Source organism: Oncorhynchus clarkii, chromosome 5, assembly GCF_045791955.1.
Source record: "Oncorhynchus clarkii lewisi isolate Uvic-CL-2024 chromosome 5, UVic_Ocla_1.0, whole genome shotgun sequence".
NCBI lineage: Eukaryota > Metazoa > Chordata > Actinopteri > Salmoniformes > Salmonidae > Oncorhynchus > Oncorhynchus clarkii.
The window spans coordinates 64,343,224-64,365,118 of record NC_092151.1 but is presented as its reverse complement, the minus strand read 5'-3'; the positions used below and the strand labels follow the sequence as shown (position 1 = coordinate 64,365,118).

The window sequence follows — 21,895 nt, the reverse complement described above, 5'->3', positions numbered from 1 at the left end:
ACATGTTCATTGATTGTGACTATGACTGACATTTTACTTATGTTGAATCATGGCTTCAATGAAGAAAAAAAAAAAAAGTTTCACAAACGGATAAATCACTATTGCTTTATAATGCCAAGGTTTTAGTAGCGATTGCTACCTCCTTCTCCAGCCCCCCCATTTTGTGTCCCTCTCCCTACCTTTCTCACCTGGGGGGCTGGAACGGCCCACGCCCTGTTGTCTCTGCAGGTGTTCCTTGTAGCAGACTGAGCACATGCCGTTGGTGCGGGGATTACCATAGAAACCACAGCCCATAGTGCAAAGCATTGGCACTTGCGTCTGATTGGTCTCCTGAGCCATGCTCTCTGAAAAAGGGAGGGGAGAGGGGGGGGGGGGGGGGCAGGATATTCCTGAAATGAGGTTGAAGAGTTAGTCAAACTAGTGGCCATTTGTGCACATTAACATTCTTAACAGGCTAAAGGAGCTTGGAGACCAACAGGGGAGCGGTTCTGCTAAGAATGATTGATAAATGGTTTAGTATATGAGTGATCAATTTGTTAGATACAATACAAATACCGTTTCTTGTTACTAGCAGGGAGGCTACCCAATCCAGAGGCTGTACTTATTCTGTTAAATTAGGTTTAGAATTTGACACCCATAACATACATTAACTTTGAAAACACAAAATCAACTTATTCACTTCACTTGAGTGGTCTGATATCATTGACAGTTGGAAACCCAGTAGCTACAGTGCATTTGGAAAGAATTCAGAACCTTTAACTTTTTCCACTTTGACGTTACAGCCTTATTCTAAAATTGAATAAATTGTTTTTCTTATCTACACACAATACCCCTGAATGACAAAGCAAAAACAGGCTTTTAATTTTTTTTGCAAATGTATAACCCCCCCCCCAGAAATATCACATTTACAAAAGTATTCAGTCCCCTTTACTCAGTACTTTGTTGAAGCAACTTTGGCAGCGATTACAGCCTTGAGTCTTCTTGGGTATGACGCTACAAGCTTGGCATGCCTGTATTTGGGGAGCTTCTCCCATTCTTATCTGCAGATCCTCTCAAGCTCTGTCAGATATCTCCAGAGATGTTCAATCGGGTTCAAGTCCAGGCCACTCAAGGTCGTTGAGACTTGTCCCAATGCCACTCCTGCTTGGTCTGGCTTTGTGCTTAGGGTCGTTGTCCTGTTGGAAGGTGAACCTTCGCCCCCAGTCTGAGGTCCTGAGCAGGTTTCCATCAAGGATCTCTCTGTACTTTGCTCTGTTCATCTTTCCCCTTGATCCTGACTAGTCTCCCAGTCCCTGCCACTGACATCCCCACAGCATGATGCTGCCACTGATTGCTCAGTTTGGCCAGCCCTAGGAAGAGTCCTGGTGGTTCCAAACTTCTTCCATTTAAGAATGATGGAGGCTCTTCACAGATGAAAGCAGGTTCACACTGAGCACATGACAGAGTCTGGAGACGCCGTGGAGAACGTTCTGCTGCCTGCAACATCCTCCAGCATGACCGGTTTGGCGGTGGGTCCGTCATGGTGTGGGGTGGCATTTCTTTGGGGGGGCCGCACAGCCCTCCATGTGCTCGCCAGAGGTAGCCTGACTGCCATTCGGTACCGAGATGAGTGCCTCAGACCCCTTGTGAGACCATATGCTGGTGCGGTTGGCCCTGGGTTCCTCCTAATGCAAGACAATGCTAGACCTCATGTGGCTGGAGTGTGTCAGCAGTTCCTGCAAGAGGAAGGCATTGATGCTATGGACTGGGCTGCCCGTTCCCCAGACCTGAATCCAATTGAGCACATCTGGGACATCATGGATGCTTTAGTCCAGGTCTGGGAGGAGATCCCTCAGGAGACCATCCGCCACCTCATCAGGAGCATGCACAGGCGTTGTAGGGAGGTCATACAGGCACGTGGAGACCACACGCACTACTGAGCCTCATTTTGACTTGTTTTAAGGACATTACATCAAAGTTGGATCAGCCTGTAGTGTGGTTTTCCACTTTAATTTAGAGTGTGACTCCAAATCCAGACCTCCATGGGTTGATAAATTTGATTTCCATTGATAATTTGTGTGTGATTTTGTTGTCAGCACATTCAACTATGTAAAGAAAAAAGTATTTAATAAGAATATTTCATTCATTCAGATCTAGGATGTTATTTTTTTGAGCAGTGTATGTTTTTTTTGTATTTAAGACTTAAGACATTTTCAAAAAATGAACCTGTTTTCGCTTCGTCATTATGTGATAGTGTGTAGATGAAATTAAAATGTTCCTCAATTTGAGAACAAGGTTGTAACGTAACAAAATGTGGAAAAGGGGAAGGGGTCTGAATACTTTCCGAATGCACTGTACATATCGCAATACCCCTCTTCATCTTGTATCGAATACAACCAACGGTTTCCTCATTTGTGTCTTTGCGTGTCCAAAAAGATATGCATCAATTAAGACTATTTGACATGTCAATTAACACTATTTGACGGGTCACAAGCTTGTTGACCAATCAGGACCTGAATACACATAATTTAACAAGTTCATAGATTTTGACATAGATATTACACATTGATTACAATACCACTCAAGTTTCATATGTCACAAGGATTCATTGCTGTGATGCTGGTAAAGTTGTCTCCGGCACCTACAGTGCTGGTCATAAAAAAAAAAGCTAGCTAGCTCATGGATGCAAACGATGTTCTTTCCAAAAAACGACAATCTGTTTCAGTAGCTATTGTTAGCTAGCTAACTATATAGCTAGGTGTCATCTAAAATAACCATAATGTATAAGACAGTTCTTAATGGTGGTCAGACCATTTTATGTGAAGCTAGCCACAATAAGGATTAGCCACAAATGGACTTTGAAGGTTAGCCTTCAAAATAAGTGTCATTGACAGTGATGCGAATGAATACTAGAACTATGCCATAACTGAATAGATCATGCTAAACGAGGTTGGAATGTTACACAAAATAAAACAATTTGTTAATTTGACAAATCATGCTGGATGTATTAGACTAGAATTGCATTGGGGGCATACTTATTTCACTGTACAACCTTACCCATGGATTGTGGATCAATGATATGGGGTATCGGTCTACTCCGTGACACCCAGAGAACATCAGCGTCGTAGCCCTTATTGTGGGACTCAAACAACTGAAATGAGCCACATTTACTGTCAACCTATATGTATTGAACACTATTCCAAAGGAAAAACAATACTGTGTGGATGTTTTGGAGTCTGATAACTGAGGACATGGGGGGGGGGGGGGATACACTGCTTATTGAGTAGACGGATACCCAATCCTTAGGTAAAGCTGTACAGTGCAATATGAATGTGGACACACATAGGCTGACTGGGGAGGCGATTAGTGTTGTAGCGCTTATATTTGCATATACTCTTCAGTTGTGTTCTGTTGGTGTCACCGAGTAGACCGATACCCCATTTCATTGACTCACATTCCAACCTTGTTTAACATTATTCTAAATATGGCATGAGTCAACCAATTCTATCCTTCACTTTCAAATATATATTTTTATTTTGAAGCAAGACCGCATATTCCACTATGGTGCCTAAATCCTTATTGTCGCTACCTTCACAAACATTAACCCAGTCTGGTCGAGCCCCATGAAGCTAACTGGCTGCTTATAAGGTTAGCTTTGGGCAACACGGTTTAGTAGCTGGCTAGCTATTTATTTTCATTAAGTAAAATTAATTTCAGTAAGCGAAAAACAAGTGGCTACCAGGCTAATACTTACAAGGATTCCTAAACCATTGTTAAGAATAATGATGACTGCAGTTTCTACTGGTCATTGTTTTCAGGCTGGTTGTATTGGTGCTAGCTAGGTACCAAGCTAAAGCTAACTCTCTACAACATTCTACAACTAAACGGTGTTATTTAACGTGTATCTTTGACACTCAAAGACCCAAACAACGTTCCATACTGGAATGTGCAAATTGAATATGTTTACATTGTATGAACAAAACATGAGGAAAAAGTCGGTTGTATTCGCTACGTTTATTAAAAGTATGAATTTCAGCACATCGCGGAAGGACTGCAGTTCTACAGAACAAGCATTGGTATAGGTAAGGGTCTTCAGAATTGAAATTTTTACAAGGATCGACTAATGGTGACTTCCGGCGACCAGTTATCAAAACTCAACACTTCCTCCATAGAACGGAGTTGAGCGGTCCATAACTAGGTCTGGACAAGCAAAATTGAAAACACAAGATGTCTGCATTATTTTGCTGACTAGTTAGCTAGCTAGACTTGCCATAAACTGACAATAAAAATAGCTCTGGCTAGTAAAATTAACTTGCTAGCTAGCTAAATTAGTAACTACAGCTGACAGTCATTAACGCAGTTCGGGTTACGTTCAAAACAATTCCTTCCTCTCAGCTCATAACGACTTCGGCCTACAGAACTTTAGCCTGCCCTAGAGACCTGCTAACGTTAACTGATTGAAAACAATGACAAGCGAAGTAATTTGTCCTAGTTTACCTGGGTAATGTCTGAAATGAATTAGACAGATTACCTTTAAAATATAACACGACTTTCGAACGTTGCGTTAGCTGGCTAGCTATCATGAAGCTCTAAGCTGGTCGGAGAATGCATCGAATCGGTTTACATTAACGAAACCTTCCAATTTTTTACGACGGCAAAGCAGTACCTGAAATACGAAGTGCTGCAGATGCCGACGACCTTGCTCTCCAGAATGTAGTAATAAATCCTTCCTTTCTGTGCGCGCGGCCTCTTAACAAGCGCTAGCTCCCGACATTCGAGACAACGACCATGACGTCATTCTGAGCGTTTATTTTCCCTCACATAAATGGCCCCCGAAATGTATCACATAAAATAGAGATTTCACACAAAAAAAATATATAAAGGAATGGCCCTTTCTTATATCCAAAATGCTTGTTAATGAGTCTTGTGACATTGAACATTGGCGTCAATATCAGCAATGACAACAGCGTTATAATAAGTTACAGGTTCTTGGAAACATGTTTGAGTTATAGGAATAACGAAAAATGACAGCAAAGTACAACATAATTAATTCTAAATATTCACTAGGCAGTATGAACTATAATGAGTTAAAGATGCAGGTAAATTAAATCCTGTATAACTAAAATAATGGAATGGAAGCCCAGGACCAGAGCCAAAATGACTTTATTTAGCCTACTGTATCAGTACTCAGAAACAACAGCAAGACCCTGCTGGAGCTTACACATACAGCAGAGAGGACATACAAATGTCACACACCAATTTGTAAACTTCAGAGGACTAAAGATCAGTTGCATGTGAGGTTTATACTGCATTTCATACAGTTACAGAAACAAAATTACTGTTTGTTTTTAAATCGTTTCTCAACATTCACAGATTGGAGTGTGATCTAGACGCCAAATATGGCAGTTTTATGTTGTAGATTCCCCTTATAACACAGTATTGTGATTTCCATATGTTACCATCAGGGCATCAGGTAGCTTAGTGCTTAGAGCATTGGGCCAGTAACCAAAAGGTTGCTAGATCAAATCCCCGAGCTGACAAGGTAAAAAAAAAAAAATCTGTAGTTCTGCCCCTGAACAAGGCAGTTAACCCACTGTTCCTAGGCTGTCATTATAAATAAGAAATTGTTCTTAACTGACTTGCCTAGTTAAATAAAGTAAAAAAAAAAAAAATCAGCATAGCTTATGGATGCGGGCAGTAAGTTCTTAGAAAGCACATTTACTGCACTGTACAAAAAATGCAGGCATGCCAGGCCTCAGAGATGCCTTTTTGGAGTAATCTACTCCAACCTCTCGGTCCTCCTCTAAATCTAGTTCTGGGGGGCCCCCTTATTCGCAGCCCACCCGCCCCCCCCCCTTCTCTGTGATCTGGGGTGCAAAGGGTCCCACCAGCCAGTTGAGAGGAGTGTTATTGAGCAGATACTCTACGACACCATCCAGAGACTGTCGCACCTGTGAACATTTAAAATGTGTCAATCAACACAAATAACAGATAATTATGAATCACTCTGAGGTGATGTACATACAATAAATAATGAGAAACCAGCAGCTGGTGTATTCATAATGAATGCACACAGGAGAAATGGAGCAACAGAGTTTGGTATACCTGTGTTAGATGGTGACGGGTCTGCTCCAAGAGGGGGGGTGTGAGGGTGCTAGTGTTGCCCAGGGAGGAGTGCAGTTCTTCAGCCGCTTTCCGTGCATTTGCCAGCTGGTCCTGGACAGCACCGGGTAAGCCCTGGGCGCTGGACACCACCCCAGAGCATGCAGACCGCAACTGGTCACTGAGACCACGCACCATCGAGAGGGTTCGCCACTCCAACTGCTACACAAACATAGGCATTTACAGGTATCTGTGGAAACTATAAGTGTTTATAAAGTTCAAGTACATTCATTCACATGGCTACTTGGACAGAAAATACTAACTCAGGACTCCCTACCTCAGTCTGGTCTTTGGGATCATCCACCTCCCCCATCTCTACCCCACCATGTTTAGGTTGTTTCTCCTGCCACTCCTTCCAGCGCTGCAGCAGCTGCTCTGGTGCCCCTCCCAGCTGGTGGTTGGCAGTGGCCAGGGTGGAGCGGGCTTTCTCCAGCAGGTCCAGGGTGCTGGTGATCTGTGCCAAAGTTGCGTACGTGGCATCTCTGGCGTGCCGGGCTCTCACCAGGGACTGCTCCAGGGCCCGCTCCTGCACCTTGGAGGACAGCTTGCCCAGACGGACAAAGTAGCTAGAGCTCACCACTGGTGCAGTAGTCACCTCACCTGTTGCAGGCTCCGCCAAAGCAGCTGTATGCAGAAAAAAATAACGATAATCTATAAACGATAATTCACGGTCTGAGATCAGAGCTAGTGATTTTAGTGTCGCCTTGTCTACATATACAGTTGAAGTCAGAAGTTTACATACACCTTAGACAAATGTTTAAACTCAAGTTTTTCACAATTCCTGACATTTAATCCTAGTAAAGATTCCCCGTCTTAGGTCAGTTAGGATCACCACTTTATTTCAAGAATGTGAAATGTCAGAATAATAGTAGAGATTTATTTCTTTCATCACATTCCCAGTGGGTCAGAAGTTTACATACACTCAATTAGTATTTGGTAACATTGCCTTTAAATTGTTTAACCTGGATCAAACAGTTTTGGGTAGCCTTCCACAAGCTTCCCACAATAAGTTGGGTGAATTTTGGCCCATTCCTCCTGACAGAGCAGATGTAACTGAGTCAGGTTTGTAGGCCTCCTTGCTCACACACGCTTTTTAATTTCTGCCCACAACATTTCTATAGGATTGAGGTCAGAGCTTTGTGATGGCCACTCCAATACCTTGACTTTGTTGTCCTTAAGCCATTTTACCAGAACTTTAGAAGTATGCTTGGGGTCATTGTCCATTTGGAAGACCCATTTCGGACCAAGCTTTAACTTCCTGACTGATGTCTTGATGTTGCTTCAATATATCCACATCATTTTCCTCCCTCATGATGCCATCTATTTTGTGAAGTGCACCAGTCCCTCCTGCAGCAAAGCACCCCCACACCATGATGCTGCCACCCCATGCTTCACGGTTGGGATGGTGTCTTCGGCTTGCAAGCCTCCCCCTTTTTCCTCCAAACATAACAATAGTCATCATGGCCAAACAATTCCAGTTTTGTTTCATCAGACCAGAGGACATTTCTCCAAAAAGTACAATCTTTGTCCCCATGTACAGTTGAAAACCGTAGTCTGGATTTTTTATGGCGGGTTTGGAGCAATGGCTTCTTCCTTGCCGAGTGGCCTTTCAGGTTATGCTAATATAGGACTCGTTTTACTGTGGATATAGATATTTTTGTACCCGTTTCCTCCAGCATCTTCACAAGGTCCTTTGCTGTTGTTCTAAGATTGACTTGCACTTTTTGAACCTAATTATGTTCATCTCTAGGAGACAGAACGCGCCTCCTTCCTGAGCGGTATGACGGCTGCGTGGTCCAATGGTGTTTATACTAATTATCCATACTATTGTTTGTACAGATGAACGTGGTACCTTCAGGTGTTTGGAAATCCCAAGTCCCAAGGATGAACCAGACTTGTGGAGGTCTACAATTGTTTTTCTGTGGTCTTGGCTGATTTATTTTGATTTTCCCATGATGTCAAGCAAAGAGGCACCAAGTTTGAAGGTAGGGCTTGAAATGCATCCACAGGTACACCTCCAATTGACTCAAATTATGTCAATTAGCCTATCAGAAGCTTCTAAAGCCATGACATAATTTTCTGGAATTTTCCAAGCTGTTTAAGGGCACAGTCAACTTAAGTGTATGTCAACTTCTGACCCACTGGAATTGTGATACAGTGAATTATAAGTGAAATAATCTGTCTAAAACAATTGTTGGAAAAATGACTTTCGTCATGCACAAAGTGGATGTCCTAACCGACTTGCCAGAACTATAGTTTGTTAACAAATTTGTGGAGTGGTTGAAAAAGGAGTTAATGACTCCAACCTAATTTTATGTAAACTTCCAACTGTGCATAGCTACACATAAATTAACCATCTTGCAGCTCTAGACCCGACTGAGCAGCACCCACACCAGGGATGGGTTCAATTCCATTTAAGTACAGTCCATTCAGAGGTTATTAGTTTTATTTTCTCATTCATACTGACCAAGCTCTCTGTCGCTGAGAGGCAGGTTATGGTCCACCCAGTTCTCAGAATGGCTGAGGGCCAGGCCCACCCCACTGCTGACCATCTGGCCCACACCGGTCACCATGAATGAGCTGAACAATCCACTGGCTGCTGCTTGGGTCATCTCCACACCCCCGAACACTGCCGACATTACAGCCCCAGTCATGGTTTCCTTGGCCCCGGTTACAGCCCCAGTCATGGCCTCCTTTGTCCCACTCACAGACTGGTACATTATGCTTATTGTATCTGAAACTAGCTGAGGGAGAAACAATTAAAAAGCTGTTATGAATATACAAGGTATTAAATCAAGTAAAGTGTTTTCTTGGGGACTTTAGTTGAATTGGATGCACGAGGCAGTATTGTTGACTAGTCAACACTAGATTTGGAGACTCACCTTATCAGCTGGCTGCTGCAGGATTTGCAGTTTTTCCACCTTGTCCAGTCCCATCATAGCATAATGATTCACCACAGAAACTGCAACAAATCATTCATTAACTCAGAACAAAAACATTATCCACTAAAATAAATAAATACGTTTTTTTGTGATGTCCCTCTGTGGTCACTACGCAGTAGAACTCACTCTGTGGCTCCAGTCTGTCCAGGAGTGGCTTGGAGCCGGTTGTGGCGGCTGCCCCAAGAGTGCGCACCCCGCTCTCGGCAGCCTCCATGACCCCCTTCAGCAGGGGCACGCTGTCCTTAGTGCTGCTGTAGGCGTTGGACACTACACCACACGCAGAGCTTACCAGGGGGATGCTGCCCACGCGGGACACAACACTCTGGAAACAAAACACAATGGTTATTATTTAGCCTGAGTTACTAGAGGAGAAACAGCCTTTGTGTTGCCAATTTCAGCAATTGCATGTTGCATATTTTGTTTGATTTGTCTGATCACTCAATCTGCACCTGGAGTTTTTTTGTGTACATGCACATATTATCCTTGAGTGCTTGCATATTTCCAATTTATCCACTTGAGTGAAATACTGAATGCTGGTTTCAATGTTATTTGTGTATCAGACCCTTCATCAGAGCTGTGTTGTCGGGTAAACTAATGTCGTAGTGATGGTGCTCCTCACCTGCTGGTCTCCATTAGTTGGCTGGGCTGTGACTGTACTGGGCTCATCAGTCTTCCCGCTGTCGGCCATTGTGCAGGATGTGTTTAAGGATATCTCTTTAAATTTCTGACATGAAAAAGAGGAGATTCACCTCAAATTACATGGCTTATGAGACAACTTTTACTTGCTTCATAAGACAGATATTCATTATGCAGCTGAACAGCAGTGAGGGGATTTATTGCGCTGTCCCTCCATCTATCCGTTTATAGACAACCCAGTCACGTCGGCTTCATTTGTCAAGCAACAGGATACAGCCAGGATGGAACTGGATAGGGCTGAATTATAGAATGATTCACGTCACTGGACAGAAGTAGGACTGAACAAGGACGCCCTGTCCCATCTGGACAAGAGGCATACCTATGTAAGAATGCTGTTCATTGACTATAGCTCATCAAGCTCGAGGCCCTGGGTCTGAACCCCAACCTGTGCAACTGGGTCCTGGACTTCCTTACTGGTCGCCCCCAGGTGGTGAAGGTAGGAAACAACACCTCTTCACTGATCCTCAACACTGGGGCCCATGACCGCGTGACCAAGCACGCCTCCAACTCAATCATCAAGTTTGCAGACGACACAACAGTAGTAGGCTTGATTACAAACAACGATGAGACAGCCTAAAGGGAGGAGGTGAGGGCTCTGGGAGTGTGGTTCCAGGAAAATAACCTCTCACTCGACATCAACAAAACTAAGGAGATGATCAGGAACTTCAGGAAACAGCACAGGGAGCACCCTATCCACATTGATGGAACCGTAGTGGAGAAGGTGGAAAGCTTCAAGTTCCTTGGCATACACATCATTGACAAACTGAAATGGTCCACCCACACATAGTGTGGTGAAGGCACAACAGTGCCTCTTCAACCTCAGGAGGCTAAATAAATGTGGCTTAACACCTAAAACTTTTACAGATGCACAATTAGGAGCATCCTGTCGGGCTGTATCACCGCCTGGTATGACAACTGCACCGCCCACAACCACAAAGCTCTCCAGTGGGTGGTGCGGTCTGCCCAACGCATTACCGGGGGCAAACTTCCCACCATCCTGGACACCTACAGCACCTGATGCCATAGGAAGGACAAAAAAACATAGCCAAAATATATCATTATGATGGAGGCAGATACAATAATTGCTAATATTACAAACAGTAGCACTAGGAGCTCCTCCACTACACATTTGTCTGGGCCCTGGCTCTGTTTCACTGCATACCAAATTTGCTCATGTAGGCCATCAATTTGATGTTTGTCTATATAATAATGTGGCATTTTGATCATGTGATTTTTCAGTACCTTAAACTAAATGCTTGGCAAAATTGTATTTTATTATGAAGATTCTGAAAAATGTTGGCAAAAATGTCAATTGGATGACATCACAATTGAACATTTAAATCCTGTAGAACTGTAGAAATATATATATATTTATATTATATATAATATATATATAATATATATACAGGGAGATGATCAGTCTGTACCATTGATGGGACAGGGAGATCTTCCAGCAAGACCATCTACTTTCATCCATAATGCTAAGAACATTTTATTCCTCCGGAGGGCAGGGCCATCGTAAAATATTGTATGGTGATGCTGTTGCTTTGTCTAGTCTTAGGATTGTAGAATGGCAGATGTCATTGATGTGTCTTTGAGACGTGGTTATTGTGTACCAATTACATTTCCATCCACAGTTTTTATGTGAGTAAAGTCATACTGTAAAAAAAACTGCTATGATGGAAACTGGAAGTTTCGGTACAATTTTATAAATGCTGACAGATAATTAGTTTGACGTGTTGGCATCTTGTCAGTAAAATTTATTATGCGAGAAATGGCAGTGGAAACGCCTTTATGAGCAAATACTGATACACTACATAACCAAAAGTATGTGGACACCTGCTCATCGAACATCTCATTCCAAAATCGCAGGCATTAATATGGAGTTGGTCACCCTTTGCTGCTATAACAGCCTCTACTCTTCTGGGAAGGCTTTCCACTAGATGTTGGAACATTGCTGCAGGGACAAGCGCATTAGTGAGGTTGGCCAGTGATGTTGGGCAAATAGGCCTAGCTCGCAGTTGGCGTCAACTAATCCCAAAGTTGTTAGATGGGGTTGAGGTCAGGGTTCAGTGCAGGCCAGTCAAGTTCTTCCAAACTGATCTCAACAAACTATTTCTGTATGGACCTGGTTGTGCATGGGGCATTGTCATGCTGAAACAGGAAAGGGCCTTCCCCAAACTGTTGCCACAAAGTTGGAAGCACAGAATGATCTAGAATGTCATTGTATGCTGTAGCGTTACGACTTCCATTCACTGGACCTAAAGGGCCTAGCCCGAAACATGAAAAACAGCTCCAAACTTTATAGTTGGCACTAGGCATTTGGGAAGGTAGCTTTGTCCGTCAGACTGCCAGATGGTGAAGCATGATTCATCACTCCAGAGAACTCGTTTCCACTGCCCCAGAGTCCAATGGCGGCGACCTTTACACCACTCCAGCCGACACTTGGCATTGCGCATGGTGATTTTAGGCTTATATGCGGCTGCTCAGCCATGGAAAACCATTTCATGAAGCTCCCGACGAACAGTTCTGGTGCCGATGTTGCTTCCAGAGGCAGTTTGGAACTCGGTAGTGAGTGTTGCAACCAAGTACAGACAACAGCTACAGCACTCAGCGGTCCCGGTCTGTGAGCTTGTGTGGGCTACCACTTCGCGGCTGAGCAATTTATGCTCCTAGACGTTTCCACTTCACAGTAACATCACTTACAGTTGACCGGGGCAGCTCTAGCAGGGCAGAAATTTGACAAACTGACTTGTTGGAAAGGTGGCATCCTATGACAGTGCCACGTTGAAAGTCACTGAGTTCTTCAGTAAAGCCATTCTAATGCCAATGTTTGTCAATGAAGATTGCATGGCTGTGTGCTTGATTTTTAACACCTATCAGCAACGGTGTTGCTAAAATTGCCAAATCCACTAATTTGAACGGTTATCCACATACTTTTGTATACATAGTGTATAATAACCATCATATCGCAGTAAACTTGGAGTTACGTGATGATATGGTGCGTGGTCCTTCTACTGCGACTCGGGAAACCACGCAGTTTTAGGCTACAGATTAAATTATGACTTCATAAAGTGGTGAAAGTGCACGGTAATCTTGATGCTCCTGTACAATAAATATCGAGGGTCTTATTCTGGTGACATGATTATTGATGCTTGACTGCCGTTTGACAAATAAAAATATTCTCACTATTTATAATCTCATGTAGACTACTACCTGCTGTATCTGCAAGCTGTTGGCTAGAGAGCATGTGCCAAGACCAGAGTATGCACAACAGTTAACAGCATTTTTTGTGAGAAATCTATCACTAAAGTTAAAAATGCAATGGAAACACATTGAACTTTAGACATTTGTTTGGTACATGAAAACTTAAGTGAAAAGTATATATTTTGTGTGCACTACATTTACAAGCTGATTTTTATCCGCAACAAATCCATTTGGTGGAAATATCACCAATGGACAGTTGAAAAACGTATTCTAATGTCACCAAAATCTTAGATCTTCAAAGCAATTTGAAATCCCTACTGTCTATATGTGTTTTTTTTATTTTATAGCAACAGCAATATGGATTTGTCATTTTCAGGTCAAACCAATACTGTGGCAGCAACCATCCCTGTGGCTCTGGTACTGACCCTGTTCACCAGGTCTCACTGGTGGATGCCCTGACCTACGTGGGACAGGCAAACTGCCCCCCACCTCAGAGCAGGCCCCAAAGGTAAAGGAGACCCATCCAGACACCCATATTCGATGTGTGGTCATCATGAAGGATCTTCCACATGCCTCCTCTCTCTCATCAGTCGTCTGAGCTCTCTAAAGGGTCTGAAGGTCCAGCCGGATGAGCCTCTGACACTGACCTACCTGGGAACCGTAAACCTCCCTCAGGCTCCTGACCAGGCCTCACCTCCACAGCAGCCCAAGAACAGCCCTCTGCTGAGCCCACTCAAGGCCGTTTCTGGCGTAGGGGAAGGAAGCAGTTGGGACATCCCCAGCTCATAACCTCAGCAGGCCCCTCTCCTGGTCCATGGCAGGCCCCTTCATTCAGTCACCCAGGGTGCTATAGCCAGGAGGAGTACTGGCAGAGGTGCATGCAGTACTACCAGCAGCTGTCTGGCCAGAGGAGGTGGAAACAGATATGCTACTACATGGACATGAGCAGAGCTCTCCACTAGGAAGTTCTACATGTGCATACTGATGCAGCTGCCTGCACTTGGCCATGCTGAGGATAGTGTAGCGGAGCCTTCTACCAGCAAGCAGCGTGGTAACACCACTTTAAATAATAAACTCGACATGGATGGTGGGGTATGCAAAAATGCATACACCCCACCAAATATGGGTCAACCTTGAACACCTTTGTGTCTTGTATGTTTTTCCATTCAGGTAAAAAACAATACATATATACAAATTCTGAACAATTCTACAAGGGGCAAGTATGTATGGGAGGTTTCGTTCAAATCAAAAGGAATTCTATCAAAAAGTGATTGAATTCAAATGGATTTACCCCTTTGTGAGACCCCTAAAGCCAGTAGAGCAGGCCTAGGTGGCAGTAGGTTGGTATGCAAGCAATGACTGACTGTATGAAGAAAGACTTGGGTCACAGTCATATAAATGATTGGTCCCAGCAGCCTACAACGTTCCAATTCCAGTCAAATCATTTACAATTATGACAGGTGAAAGTGTGAAAAAAATACTACTTCACAAATAAGCAAATAAGAGGTCTGAGTGCCCAAATGACAATTTGAAAATAAGCCATCGTTAAGTGTTTTGAAAAATTGAACTTTACCCCACAAAAGTGATTTTCCCAGTACAGTAAAATGAATAGCTTCTCTGGTAGAGAACGTGAGCAACTAGTCTACAGTAGTTTGATTAACTTTTATCTAAATATACATTAAAACAGGCACTTAAACAGACATCTAGAATAACAGTAGAGTTTGTTAGCAAGCCTGGTCAAAGACGAAGCTAGAAGGTTACAAGTTGTTATTCTAATGTTACCGCATTATACAGCTCCGCATGCTTTTCCAAATATTAGTTTCCAGACAGGTTGTCAATTTAGTCACTGACCTCGCTGATAATAAAAATAATATATTTGGCATGCTCCTGTCCTCCGTTGACTTGGCTGCGAAGTTTACCCCAGATAGCCGTGACCCGAACAAACCCTGACAGCACACTTGGCAAAACATGGTCAGAGCAAAGGCGGGGTTGTCAAATTGTTCCTGAAAGTTAACCAATCACTGTAAACTGAAACGAAACTAGCTATACGGAACAGTAGCCAATGAATGTAGTTAGGTTACATGAAACCATGTAGCCTAACAATTATGATATCAATATGTGTGCCTGTATGATTATACATTTTGGAATATCCAGCGTTATCTATAATGTCTGTGGATTTCTATTTATGTTAGTGTTGTGTTCATGTCATAATTGATGATGAGACTAATTATTGGTATAGGCTAATACATTTAGATTATAAATAGATGGGGAACACAACCTCACATTGCATCATCAGGTGTTGAAAAATGTCACACAAACGTGAGTTTTACTGATTTCATAAAGCCGGTTAAAATCACAGAACATCTGTTGTGATTATTAGGCCTACCCTTCAATGCAATCAGGTGCCTCACATCTTCAATGAAATCTGGTTTAAGGGTCAATAAATGATTTAGACTTAGCAATATTTAATCATTTACATCTTGAAGACCCATAAACTGTTACAAACGTTGCAGTTGTGATTCTTACCTCAAATCACGTTGTATGGTATTTTGTTCTATGCAAAGTAGCTGTATATATAATTTATGTTTTATAGCCTACCTGCAATAAATACGAACATCGGCCAGCCAAATATGTTACCCTATGTCTTGAAAGCCAATTGCCTATGGGGACGGTTTATTTTACGCCTGCTACATTTAGGTTAATGTTGACGCCTCATGAACAACTTTCAACCTGCACCAATGACGGAAATCGCCATTGCAGGTAGGCTAAGTGCCTCGTTCAAATATTAGGCTGAACAAGGAAACTCGGACTTCCTGAATTGTTGAATATTACAACTACAAGCGGTTAGTAAATCGGAAATGTCCGACTTTCCTAGTTCTGACTAGCAAGTAATGTTAGTAATTAAGTAAATAACTTAAGTATTTGTTTTTATGACCGTGTTTTTCTTTCTGTTTATATTTTGTATTTATATGTTGATTGTGTGTATTTTTAGTATTGTATGTAATTCAGCACTCATCTGTTAAAAAAAAAAGACAGTGATCTTAATATGACTCCCTGATAAAATAAAGGTTAAAGAAAATCTAAATAAATAAAATCTATCGTGGAAAGTCTGACGTGGTAGACAACGTTTCGTATTTCTCACCTCTTCCCTGCCTAGAACCTAATCTAGTAGTTAAGGTGATATTTTGCTTCTGGGTTGCCGTGATTAAAATTCAAGCAAAGATTTGTATAACTAAACCAAGATAGACCACAGCATGTCGTTTCCAGTGGGAACAAATGAGTCATAGTGGGCAGAACAAGTAAGGAGGTGGGCAGAGCCAAGCACGAAATAGCGAGATCCTATTTTCCTGTTCTAGTAAATATTTGCATATTTCCGTTAGGGAACGCCTACTCTGAAATGCGCGTGTGCAATAACTCAATTCGCCTTTGCACTTCTAAACAACGCGATTTTTTAAAACGTTGTCAAGAGCCAAAGTCTACAAAACTTAGTCCACTCTGTTCAAAACAGATTCTAGTTTTGTGAACAGAAAACTGTATTGAGATCAAATATTTCATTGATGATAAAATTTTCAGAATGTCGGCCAAAATCCATCTCCTTTCATCATTTTCCTACCAAATTTGGTAGTGAGTTGAAACGGATGCTTCACATTTATACATCTGGTGAAATATCTGTCTAATTGTTCTATCTGTGACGCAAGTAATAATTACTACAGCAACAAGAGTGGCTTTGTACAGTATTTCTGTGTAATGCAGTGTAACTGCAATGGGTAGCTACACCTGAAGAGGGCATTCTTTACCCACAAAGAGAGGCCAATGTGCTGCAGCCTCACTCGCTGTATGTGGCTGAACCTCTGCAAGGTCTTTCAAGTCTGCTTGGCACCCATATTGAAGACTTGTTGAGAGGATCCTTTTAAACAAATTCTAACTACAAGTTTATTTTTATATTTTAGAACAGAGTAAATCCACTATGAAGCCGATGAAAGAGAAGGGCATGTGGATGCATTTATAAATGCAAGTGTGAGGCTTACAGAAAATGTATGGTATACATATGTAGAATATCTCTATAAAATATATCTAGTGAGGATTGTCCATAGGTAGATAAAAATGATATGATTCCCTGACATGTGGAGTTCATATGATATAAGCTCTTCCCATTGTTTTAAACGCTAGAACAATGTGTCTCTCTGTTTGGCTGGCAGTGGAGTGTATCCATGGATGTCAAGGGAAGCCAGGCTTCCAATTTTTTTTTTTAAGCTTTCGTCACTCTGTGTTTTCAGAATTTTCTTCAATTCGCAAGAGGCTTAATATCTCACTTGAGAAAGCATCCGAGCAAGAGAAACAGCACACCTCTGTTTCTGTGTTTGTAGGCCATCTATCTGATGCTGTCTGGTCATAAAGATTATGACATTGTTGCCACTTGTAGCGTTGAATGCAAGGGAAGCCAGCGAGCATTTGGCCTGCCTTAATAAGAAAAATATATATAAAATAATAGCCAATCAGAGTTGAGTTAAACTGAGCGAGCTCAACTGTGAATAGTCCTGGCTCACCAACAAAATGTGTCAAGGGAAGCCAGTTTGGATTTGGCTTCACTCCAATCACATCGCATCAAGATAAATATATAAAGATAAATATATAATTGACAGAAACAACTTGAATTGTTGCACCTTGTTGTGTTGTTGTTCTCCTGTGGCTAGCTAGCTAGCTAGCTAAAATTGTTCCTTTTCTAAATTAGCCATGGATGGAGATAAGGGATTTGGACTTAATTCTCCTTAATGGAATTACTTAATTCTCCTTACTGGCCAATGATTATAACAGCGATTCTGATCAAACCATAAATTCATACACTGTGCCCCTGGATTGAGAGGATGGACGTTTAATATGTACAGTTGAAGTCGGAAGTTTATATACACTTAGGTTGGAGTCATTAAAACTTGTTTTTCAACCACTCCACAAATGCCGAGTTTTGGCAATTCGGTTAGGACATCTATTTGTGCATGACACAAGTAATTTTTCCAACAATTGTTTACAGACAGATTATTTTACTTATAATTCACTATCACAATTCCAGTGGGTCAAAAGTTTACATACACTAAGTTGACTGTGCCTTTAAACAGCTTGGAAAATTCCAGAAAATGTCATGGCTTTAGAAGCTTCTGATAGGCTAATTGACATCATTTGAGTCAATTGGAGGTGTACCTGTGGATGTATTTCATGGCCTACCTTCAAACGTAGTGCCTCTTTGCTTGGCATCATTGGAAAATCAAAAGAAATCAGCCAAGACCTCAGAAAAAAAATTGTAGACCTCCACAAGTCTGGTTCATCCTTGGGAGCAATTTCCAAACGCCTGAAGGTACCACGTTCATCTGTACAAACAATGGTACGCAAGTATAAACACCATGGGACCACACGGCCGTCATACCGGTCAGGAAGGAGACGTGTTCTATCTCCTAGAGATGAACGTACTTTGGTGCGAAAATTGCAAATCAATCCCAGAACAACAGCAAAGGACCTTGTGAAGATACTGGGGGAAACAGGTACAAAAGTATCTATATCCACAGTAAAACGAGTCCTATATCGACATAACTTGAAAGGCCGCTCAGCAAAAAAAGAAGCCACTGCTCCAAACCCGCCATAAAAAAGCTAGACTACGGTTTGCAACTGCACATGGGGACAAAGATCATACCTTTTGGAGAAATGTCCTCTGGTCTGATGAAACAAAACTGGAACTGTTTGGCCATGATGACCATCGTTATGTTTGGAGGGAAAAGGGGGAGGCTTGCAAGCCAAAGAACACCATCCCAACCGTGAAGCATGGGGGTGGCATGTTGTAGGGGTCCTTTGCTGCAGGAGGGACTGGTGCACTTCACAAAACCGATGGCATCATGAGGGAGGAAAATTGTGGCTATGTTGAATCAACATCTCAAGACCTCAGTTAGGAAGTTGAAGCTTGGTCGCAAATGGGTCTTCCAAATGGACAAGGACCCCAAACATACTTCCAAAGTTGTGGCAAAATGGCTTATGGACAACAATGTCAAGGTATTGGAGTGGCCAGCGCAAAGCTGGTGGCCAGCACAAAACTAGGATTAAATGTCAGGAATTGTGAAAAACTGAGATCAAATGCATTTGGCTAAGGTGTATGTAAACTTTCGACTTCAACAGTAGCTAGATGTAGAAGTCTAATGTTAACTAGCTAACGTTGCCCATGAAAGGAAGTTAGTCTAGCGAGCAAGCAATTTAGCCAGGTAGCCTAGAACAACAAAAAATAAAAGTGTGTACTGTATGACAATCATAGACTGTTTCGTCAACATGATAGAGAGGAGGATCACATTAGAATTTCTCTACAAGTAAGGTGAGTCAACATGTTTTTCTACTTGCACAAACACAAGCACACAAATCGGAACCACGGACAGCCACATCATATTTGGGAGCTCCCGAGTGGCGCAGTGGTCTAAGGCACTGCATCTCAGTGCTAGAAACGTCACTACAGACCCTGGTTCAATATATATTGCAACTGGCTGTGATTAGGAGTCCCATAGGGCAGCACACAATTGGTCCAGTATCGTCCGGGTTTGGCCAGAGTAGGCGGTTATTGTAAATAAGAATTTGTTCTTAACTGACTTGCCTAGTTAAATAAAGGTTAAATTAAAAAATATATATCCATTTAGCTTACAATGACTGACTAAATTGTTTTTATCTTTTAGTTGTCACTATATTAGACTAAGCATACAGTAGGTGATTTGATGATGTTGAAATGTTGAAGTTGAAATGGTGCTGTTTTCTTTGCAACTTGTGGTAACTCGCCGTGGTTCTAAATCAATATTTGTTTAGTAGTCCGAAGATGTCAGAAACATTAACTTACTTGACCCTGCTGTAGGTCATGTAACTGTTTGTTACATTGCAATATTCTTTGTGGACTTCACTGGACAGAGGTTGCTCTCCGGTTTTGTGATGAAACAAATGTGTGGTTGAATTTATTCTGCCACTGTCTTCTCATTGTCTCGGCCTTAGGCCTATATATCACGGTTTCAATGCATATGAACTAACAGGTTTTAGAGCCAACAATGCAATTATCACAACACATAGATTGTAATATGTTTTTTTTCTGGCTTGGCTTCCCCAGTGATTTTACCACGCACGGCTACTGGTGGCTGGTAATATGTTATCCCAGCATGCCAGGCACAATCATTTCCATTACCATTATTTGTTATGCAGGATTCCATTTCCACAAAAACTCCTCCATTTCATTAGGAGATTCTAATCACGATAAAATATGACCCATTATAATTTTCATTATCTGCCTTTTTATATTTTCACAGCTATTAGGCCAAAATGCAGAGAGAGATTACTTTAATATTGCTATCAGAGATGCTCTGAATGGCTTCCGCAGTTACATTTTGGTTCATGTTTGAAGTGAAATTAATTCTGTGGTTACATTTATAATCACCAACCCTTCTGAAAGTAAACATTCACACAGCATGCAGACATATTAAGGAATGAGAAATTAAACAAGTCTGCTAGCTGGAGAACAGTGGGGTGTCTGTGTTCCTACTCCTCTATCATATATTTTTCAGTTATTAGTTTGTGTGTTTTTGGAGAGTGTGGGAATTTAATGTTCCCCAGTGTCCTCTTACTTCCACCTCCTTCAATTTCCCCAGACGGGGGTTACCAGCATGTGCCCTGGAGGCCCATAGTGTCATCTGTTTCTGCTTAACTCTGACTCTGCTCCATTGGATCAATTGATTGTGGGCCAAATTGTTCTGGATATTGAGTAATTGAAGATTAGGAGATAACAAGAGAATGACTGATCCCTTAGGACAATTAGAACTTTCCCTGTGTCTGAGAACATACCATTCTAGATGAGCAGACTAAATTGGCAACTTAGCCAGGTTGCTAGGGTTGTATGGTGCAGCAGCTGTTAGTTTTATCAGCAAGATTGTATATTACTTTAGCATTACTGAAAATGTCTGGGTCAAATTAACCAAGCCCAGGGTTAAAAAAATCTGATTAGGATTCTATTTATTTTACCCAAACCCAATAAACTGACTAGTGATGAGGACACATCCACCATAAAGGTTTCAAGAAGGCCCAAACGGGTAGAATTGATACACTTCTTTGCATTGGAAGATGAATTGGTCCAAGGGAGGCTTTGTGAGGTAATGTTAGTGTGATCACTCTGCAAAACAAAAATGCAATAGAATTACAAAGTAATGATTCATGTTTACATAAAAAACAGATGGTACAGGTGTGTTACACGAAGAATGTAAAAAAAAAAGCTTTAAAAAGCTTCTTCCCCACACTTGCATTAAAATTAGTTTTTGTAAATGCAACACCTGAATGTTGATTCTAAGGTCAAAAGACCTGCATCTTCAATCTATTTGAATTCTTTACCCTCTCTCCATTTTATGCCCATTTCAATTCAAGTCTGTTTTTATGTAAGATCGACCCTCTACACACCATCAGCAGAAGTCCTATTTTCAATGCATTTTCAACTGCAACATATTTTGGGCATCCTGGCTGCAACATCAGGTATCAGTAACATGGACCACACCATTATAAATCATCTCAAGGTTGAAACTTGATATGAGCTTTTGCCCTGGCAATTTATGGTGTAATAACACATCAATAAGGCGTAACCTTGGCTGAGCTGATGTAGGTCTTAGACATGACCAAGAACATAGCTCATATAGAGAGCAGAGGTTGACCATGCATCAGAGGTGGTCAAGTCAACCACACACGTACTATACTGTTAGTATACTGTAGCCCTACCTGCCTCCATCTACCCTTATCCTCTAAGAGAGTACAAGGTCTTTTATATATATATATCTCCTGTTCCAATGAATGAATAACCCATATTGATTGCTTCTCAACAATGATTCAATGTTTTTGGGGGGTTTAATGATGTGGCTTGT

At 41.8% G+C, this 21,895-nt stretch overlaps 2 protein-coding genes across 8 annotated transcripts in view; both read right to left on the bottom strand.

The window, feature by feature from the left end:
- The window catches only part of LOC139409213 (AN1-type zinc finger protein 5-like), a 35,888-nt gene extending 31,086 nt beyond the window's left edge, over positions 1-4,802 (bottom strand). Inside the window, exons 1-2 of one of the 3 annotated variants that reach the window (XR_011634380.1) lie at positions 4,646-4,694; positions 180-389 (exon numbers count right to left, since the gene is read on the bottom strand). Coding sequence is in view for 2 of the 3 variants with exons in the window: in XM_071154053.1 (XP_071010154.1) it covers positions 180-339 (160 nt within the window). In the remaining variant the exon portion in view is untranslated. Of the gene's footprint in view, positions 1-179; positions 390-4,645 lie in introns of all 3 variants that reach the window. The other 2 variants (XM_071154054.1, XM_071154053.1) reach the window with 2 other exon arrangements.
- Positions 4,803-5,125: 323 nt separating this feature from the next.
- LOC139409212 (perilipin 3) lies at positions 5,126-15,719 on the bottom strand. Of its 5 annotated transcripts, none has more exons than XM_071154050.1 (8): positions 15,585-15,719; positions 9,703-9,807; positions 9,210-9,405; positions 9,024-9,103; positions 8,609-8,885; positions 6,419-6,765; positions 6,085-6,303; positions 5,126-5,930 (listed from the first exon to the last, which is right to left on the bottom strand). In XM_071154050.1, the coding sequence occupies exons 2-8, from the start codon at positions 9,769-9,771 to the stop codon at positions 5,808-5,810; spliced, it is 1,311 nt and encodes a 436-aa protein (XP_071010151.1). In that variant the 5' UTR covers positions 9,772-9,807; positions 15,585-15,719; the 3' UTR covers positions 5,126-5,807. The 5 variants fall into 5 exon arrangements, with proteins under 5 accessions (XP_071010151.1, XP_071010148.1, XP_071010150.1 ...); XM_071154047.1 differs by lacking the exon at positions 15,585-15,719 and adding an exon at positions 14,906-15,016; XM_071154049.1 differs by lacking the exon at positions 15,585-15,719 and adding an exon at positions 14,838-14,961.
- Between the last annotated feature and the right edge of the window lie 6,176 nt (positions 15,720-21,895).